The 7,500-nt window shown below is 39.3% G+C and overlaps 1 protein-coding gene across 2 annotated transcripts in view; it reads left to right on the top strand.

Moving 5' to 3' along the window:
- The first annotated feature begins 917 nt into the window (after nucleotides 1-917).
- Nucleotides 918-7,500, top strand: part of LOC138015137 (uncharacterized) — a 22,294-nt gene continuing 15,711 nt past the window's right edge. The window contains exons 1-4 of one of the 2 annotated variants that reach the window (XM_068862066.1): nucleotides 918-2,465; nucleotides 4,082-4,222; nucleotides 6,108-6,471; nucleotides 7,141-7,251. In XM_068862066.1, the coding sequence (XP_068718167.1) occupies nucleotides 7,219-7,251 (33 nt within the window). In that variant the 5' untranslated portion in view covers nucleotides 918-2,465; nucleotides 4,082-4,222; nucleotides 6,108-6,471; nucleotides 7,141-7,218. The remainder of the gene's footprint in view (nucleotides 2,466-4,081; nucleotides 4,223-6,107; nucleotides 6,472-7,140; nucleotides 7,252-7,500) is intronic. The other variant, XM_068862065.1, reaches the window with a different exon arrangement.

Genomic DNA, 7,500 nt, shown 5'->3' with positions numbered 1-7,500 from the left:
TCCAGGATTTGCTAAATCGGGCTTTGAACAACCCAACCCAGGATAACATCTCTCGGTGGTCCAATAGGCTAAATTTTGCATAAGCATTGTTTTTGTCTTTATCCATTGTAAGTCCCAAGAGAACCTGGAAACAATACTTATGCAAATGTGGGGGGACAGACAAAGAGTATTATGGTATTTTCCGAAGTGGCCTATATATACAGGGATGTTTTCGCTTGAGGTACGTCACGGAAGGTTCTTAATTTTGAGAAGCACCAAAAAGAACGGAAGGCGGCCTTGCCGCGGTACCCTGCGAACAGTTGGTTTCTCCTACGCTTCCCGAGAGAGAAACCACGGCGAACAACCGTTTGATTTTCCATCGAGCATGTGCGAAGTAGGTCACACCCAACGTGATGTATTTGACGTCACTTCGTCTTATTTCGCAGGAAATCCCTACACAGCAGGCTCGCGCAAACGCAGCAGTTACGTAGCTGAACGCACGCGCAAGCGTCAAAACAAGTTTACTAACTCGTTTTACCGGTTCAAATTTAATTTATTCGTCCTTGGCGCTGGACTGCGGCTCACTCAAAGAAACTAACGGTTGCTCGCAGTGGTTTCTCTCTCGGGAAGCGTTGGAGAAACCAACTGCTCGCAGGGTATGCCGGGGGCGAAAATACAATTGTTTTGGTAAGAATTCATTCTGTTCGCTTTTGGTCATGTGACTGAAAATTTCTTATTAATGCTTACGAGAGACGGGGTACGATGGAAATGGGTCGAAAAAATATCCACTTTTCGTCTTTGGACATGGTGCTTCAATCTGATAAAATTCCAATATTTGAAAGCCGACTGTTAAATTTAAATTTCACCTTCTTGCACTTCATCCGCATGATCACGCATTGAACTCTGTTGAAAAAGACAGTGACCAATGTAAAATACACAGGCTAAGCACTTCGTTAAAATGCTGGCCTTGAACATGAAAAAAAATTAAGGAAAGTGTTCGTTCGTGTACGTTTTGTTTTCATTGTTCTGAGACCAAAAATAGGAAACACTTCATTTTAATTTTTCATGAAGTTTAACCCTAACCCTAACAGTGCCAAATCGAAAAACTGGGGCTCTTACAACCAACTAAGTTTTTGGCATAAACTCTCCGAAGGAACCACGCACACACTGCCGGCGTGCAGAAGAGGAATCTTCAGTGCGGCCATCTTGGATGCTGAAAATGACAAAGAAATTTGGGCAAGCCAAAAGGATCCGCTCGTCCCAATTTCCTGCAATTCCATTGTCAGCTATGGTTTTTTGGTGCAAGCTCTCACTGCGAAAAACGCTTCGAAGGCTAATATATAAGCCACTGGAGACGGCTTGTAGAATAACGATCTTGCAGTAAGAAGACGAGGAATTCTCGGTAGATTTCAGAGGGAAAATTTAAAAGCGAAGATTGATGCTCGGTTCCAACCCTCCGTAGTCCAAAATGGGGACCTGAGGTGCTTAGACTTAAATGCGCATGGCTCGCATGGCGTCCAGTCCCCATGTGCAACATGCACAGTGTGCTAATGTGTGGCGCTGGCCTGCTTGCAGGCGATATAGCGATGTTTCTCATGACGTCACGAATCTCATGACGTCATGAATTGGTTGGCAAATTTGAGTATCAAAAGAAATGTGACGTCAATGTTTGTAAACAAGAAATATCGCTATCTGTTGTCACCACAAAACAGTACAATACATACAATACGTACTGAATTGACCGCTCCCCATAGGGGCTTTTCAGGGCCAATGAATCAACGAAACAACAGAACACAACAACTACAACTGTTAAGAATCCCACCTGGCCTGACGCAAACCAGTTGGCTATTTACAAGTGCAGCTGGGAAGTTGGACCAGGGACTACCAGGATCAAATTCAACGAGTGGCCAGAGCGGGTCTTGAACCCGGGTTCTCCGGATCTCAAGGCAAGCGCCCTAACCACTAAGGCCACCGCGAGGAGCGGAGAGAAATATCCGCTCTCTCTTCCCACTCCCCACCCCGTCGTTTTGTCATCCGGCCCAGGCCTATTCTACGCTTTTCCAATATGGCGTCTGAATACGTGTTTCGTGGCGACAACAAGTATTAGGCCCGATTTACACGGTACGATTTTTGTCGTTTACGACAGGCCTTCAACTTTGTCGCGTACGTCAGAAAAAAATGCCGTAGCATTTTGAAACATGTTTTACATGTAAAACGCAGCGACAATCGTAAGTAATATCGCAGGTCTGTCGCATCAAAGGTTGTCGCATGCGCCAAAAATCGTGCCGTGTAAATCGGCCCTAACATCCCTCCCGTACCTACCACTGAATTTAGGAGAATCGGGCTCAAAACAATTTTTTTTTTAATTCAAATGTTTCAACCACTGGAATCCTTCGTGAGGAAAGCGATCAAAACATTATGTTTAGCTTACCCAGGTAGAAATGGAGAAGAACAATTTGGTAATCATGGATGAGTGTGAGTTGATGGTAAGTGTGATTACGCCTTGTTCCTGGCATAGTGCACCAGGTTCACCGATGCACTGGACTCGAAAAGTTGACTTGGCGCCCTTTTCCAATCTATTTTGACTCTCAGATCGAATGGTTAAGCCTCGGAAAACCTGGAAAACAAAATATGAATTTTTATTTATTTTATTTATTTTTACAATTTAATGGCATCAAAGGTAATATTGAACATTAATGAGAAAACATCTTTGGTCCATCTTGAAAGTTAGTGGAAGAATCCTGAGTGACTTAGGATGTAATACCAAATTCTGCTTGGCTTGTGTTAATTAGTGAAGGTATTACAGAAGGCAGCTCGCAAGGAGAGCATAGCAATAATTGCTATGCTGATAAATTATGTATCAGTGGCTACTGAAGGCTTTTAACAAGTCAACAATAAAGAACGTTCTGCTGGCTTTCAAAAATATTTGTCTGGTTACCAACCAATTAGCTTCAAGGACCGAGCTTGAAGGCTATTTGAACAAAGTTCAACGCAGACTTGAGTTTACAACACATCATTTTAGCTTCAGAATTTCTAGATGTAAATTGCTGTAAGTTGATAAATTCTTCTCTCTTTTGCTGTGACCTTGCTGTCGCTGCTTTTTGCCAATGCCAAAATGAAAGTGACTCACAATGAAGGCACTGTCCTCGACATCCCAACCCAAGCCTGCATGCAGCAAAGAATCCCAGTCAATTTTGGCAAGTGTTGTAGGCTTTATCATGAACTCACAAAGTGACCAGCTCCCAGTTGGCTTGACAGGTCAACTGGTAGATCGCTGCAGTGCTAACATAGAAGTCATATGGGTTCAAATGCCGATCAACCTTCAATTTTTTAGCCTTCCATTTTACTGCTGTTAAAGGACTTAAAGTGGTACTGTGATCAAAAAATCATTTCCTTTTTATCTTCTGATTTTGAAAGCGTGTTTGCTTAACACCTAACTGGCAAAATTTTGAGCTTTGAGTTTTATCCAAAGGCTGTTTATTTTGAGTGTAAGTTTTTGATTTCATGGTCCGCCATTACTCACATTCAAAACTGGCTGACTGGACCTTGGGTTTGGATCTAGAGAAAATGATGTCATTTACTCACTAGCTTAAAATTTCAGCGTGTAAACGCAATTTATTATATATGCAAAACACGGGTTGAAAAATCTGAAAGCCCAAAACTCCCGTGCTGCATATTAATTAGGCCCCGTACACACGCATTGCATTCTTAAACTAGTGAGTGTTTGACGTCATTTTCTCCTCGACCCAGCTCTCTCAAGATTTTGAAGTTAGTAATGGGGGACCAATAAATAAGATAATTCCAGCTAACCTTACCAGGTGTCTTTTTAAAATCAGAACTTAAAACTTGGGTGAGTTAGTGTTTCGTTAACATCGTTTTGAAATCCAAAGCAAAAACAATTTTTTTTTTGGTCGTAGTACAACTTTAAAGTAGCATTCATAGCTGCAATGCTTATGATCTGCATAATAGTGTGATGAGAGTTTTTCTAAATTTGGACGCAACTCACAAATTGACGTCTGTCATCATCATCCATTGCAACAAAGTTCTGTTGATATTGGTTTTCGATGTCAAATGAAACTGTGATCTGCTGTTCATTTTCCAGGAAACAAGTGTGAAATTCTTTACTTCGACTGTTATTAACAGCAAAGGGTATTTGCCTGCTATTTCCTCTCTGTGTGTTTGTTGATGAATTTCTTTATAAGCCTGAGACAGGAAAAAGAAAATTTTCACAACAACTGAAAAGGTAAGATTAAGTAGCAAGCTATAGACATTTTCTTTTTAAAATTAAATTGACCTAAGTTATGATAAGGCATGAAGCATACTTTTCACCTCCCAGTGTAAGATGCTGTCTCTGCGTTTGTTTGATTACTAGGGGAAAAGCTGAAATAGGTGTCCTACACAACAACCCTCATCTTATTATCCAACCTCAAAATATTATTTTACTCTGAGATTGGTCTCATACTGTGTTGTTATTTAATTTTGTGGTGGAAAAACTATCAAAACTGTGTGTTGTTTATGCAAAGCATGAAATGAAACAAATTAAAAAATTATTGCAAAAAGATACAAACCCTATTATTTTTATGAATGATTTTATGCTTGTGATTGACTATTTCATTTGTAAAATCTTTGTTTCATCCAAACTGTGGTTTTTAGCCTCAACAAAATATACAGTGAAGCTACTGTGTACCCTAAGCATACTTGCTTTCTCCATTCTTTAGTTTCAAATTTGAGGCAAATCTAATATTATAAGAAAGATACGTTCCAAAGTCCTAACTTAAACAGGCCATACATATAATGATGCGTGAAATAAAGATTGCTAAAACTGAGAAGCTTAAAGTGTTGAACTCAATGTAAAGTTAACCCTGCATATCGATGAAACATCTGTACCTACATTCAAGAAGAATTTAAGACTTCCTGTGTAGTTTGAACTGATTCAAAATGTTTTAAACCAGTTCAATTTTTATCTTCGTTTGTTTCAGATTTTGATAATGAATAGTAGACAATTAAGAACTGCTTTGAAACATTATAAACCAAGAAAAAATTGAACGACAACACATATACTGTATTTCATTTTAAGAAATGTCCCTTTTAAATGCAGTTGCAATACAAGGAATACCTGTTTACATAAACCATAAAATTTAAACCATAAAATATGATAAAGTGATTAAAAGTTATGCACAAATCTAGCACGATGTAAGAGCTGTATTGTTTATGTACATTGATCATTTACGATTATAAGAAAATCAATTATAAAAAACTTAATCTGTTACAAAGGTGACATCGTTGCATGCCTCCTTAAGAAAGCCGAAATGCGTTCTTGAGAACAGTTATTGTTCCGAGTGATGAATTAAAGATTATCGCATTTTGTTCATTTACATTACGAGAGACAATCAATCCATCTTTGATTGCTATATATAAATGTGGCTTTAATATAAGTGTGCGCACTCATGATCTACGGCTAAAATAGTAGCATTATTATGGAACATTACTGGAAACGTGTGCACACCTGACAGTCTTCGGCAGGGATAATATATAATGTGAAGTGCTTCTCTCTTCTTTCGGGGAAGCTTCTTTCAAACAAAAACATTCTGATCATCAATCCAGTCGATGGAGTTTGTACAAATAAATGGCAAGAATCTGAAACAGAACAAGGTTTCAAAATCCTCAAATTCTATCTGATAACCTAGGAAAGGTTTAAACCATCAGAAACAAACAACAACAGTCACTGCTGTCTTCCATATTTTTTATGGCAGTTTCTTTCCCAAACAAAGACCCGTCTCCGTTATGTTTCCGTTTTACCAGGGTCAGAGGACATTGTTATTATAAAAATATTGAATATTGCATGGCTTATAATTAATAAAGGCGTTTCGAATCGTATTGATTAGAATAATCTTGTAGTTAAAAATAATCATAATACGTGCATTTTAGTTGTTACGTTCAATGTACAGTCCCACAGGACTATAAATATGACTTGAACAGGTTAGGTGCGAAAGTAACAGCCACAAGTCATTTTGCAACACAGGGGCAAGATTGATATCAAAAAGTCACTTGAGAAAACTTAGAAACAGCCGAAAAATAAATTACACTTTAAGTACACACTTACTTAACGATGGAGTTTTCTTTATCAGATCTTCAACCTGTTGCTCACTGCCACAAAAATTGCATTCTTCGAGTGAAGTGCTATTGTACAGGCCAAGTGGAAAATCACCATACGCGCTTCGTGGATCGTCGGGAAAGCTACTTTCTGTGCGTACAGATTTACTTTCTAATTCTGACGACACACTAACAGAAGACACTTGCGGCTCTTCTGACGATGTCTCTGGCGATTTTTCCTCGTTGGGATTTTCCAGAGTTTGTTGTGGTGCATTTTCGCGTGCACTTGCAATCAGTTCTTCGCTCGTGTCGTGAGATTCGATTCGAGAAGCGCCGCCATTAACGTTGCCACTTTCTTCGTGGTCCTGCAAAGTTAAAGCAGAGTGCAAAATTAACAAGGTTAGAACACTACTATAATTTTCAGGATTACTTTCGCACCTAACCTGTTGCTTATGAATCGAAAGTTATTATCAAAATGACGATCACCCTGACGTGATTCGAAATGGAACACAAAACCGGGAAAAATAGAAGTGAAAGTAAAAACGGAATTGGGGAAAAGTGAAAGCTTGTAACTATCTGTATTTTACACACGCTCGATGTTTCTTTTTAAAGTTAATTGCTAATGAACAGCACTAGGACCTACCATGCTGTCTCAAATCTGTCGAATGGAGTTAGAAAATTGATCGCACTGTTCTGGCTTTTGCACGTTCCTCTGTTATTTTCACACAGTCCGCGGATTTTATACTCTGTCAGTCTTCAACCACATCGGTCACGTGTCGGGTAGAGCAATCTGATTGGTTCACGGATGCTCGGGGAATGCCCCTGGGGAAAAACCCACATTCAGAGTTGTCTCGGAAATTCGTTATCATCTTTGTTGTGGCAACGAATAATAAATACGCGTTACAAGTACGTAAGCACGCTTTTTGCAAGCGATCTAACCACTACATAAACTGCTTATGCAAATGAACCGCGCTAATTCCGCTTTTTGCAAGCGATCTAACCACTACATAAACTGCTTATGCAAATGAACCGCGCTAATTCCGTTTCTCCCTCGTTCTGAATGTATAGCTGAATTACTTCCTGCACCCCAAAACAGCCGCCGTGTTCACTACAGCAGTATTTGTGATTAAGAGTAGCGAAATCAGGATGGACGTCATTATATTTCTATTCTACTTTTTGGTAAGTTGACAAACGATTATCTTCAAGGAGTTTGTTGATTGTAGGAGAAAGACCTTGAATCGTAACATGGAGGCGCCCGCGAAACTCCCAAATTGTCGTCTATTTAAGAAGCGATCGGACAGATTTCGTTTTAGAAACAGGTGTGCAAAACAAATGATTGCCGATGTTCGATAAATAATCACTGCATACAGTAGAGTTTGATGTCAAAATTCATTAAATACTTTGATTTGCATTAATGTACGACACAAG

Source organism: Montipora capricornis, chromosome 9 (assembly GCF_036669925.1).
Source record: "Montipora capricornis isolate CH-2021 chromosome 9, ASM3666992v2, whole genome shotgun sequence".
NCBI classification, from domain to species: domain Eukaryota; kingdom Metazoa; phylum Cnidaria; class Anthozoa; order Scleractinia; family Acroporidae; genus Montipora; species Montipora capricornis.
Note: the sequence above shows the minus strand (reverse complement) of the source record. Positions and strands in the feature narration are given on the sequence as shown.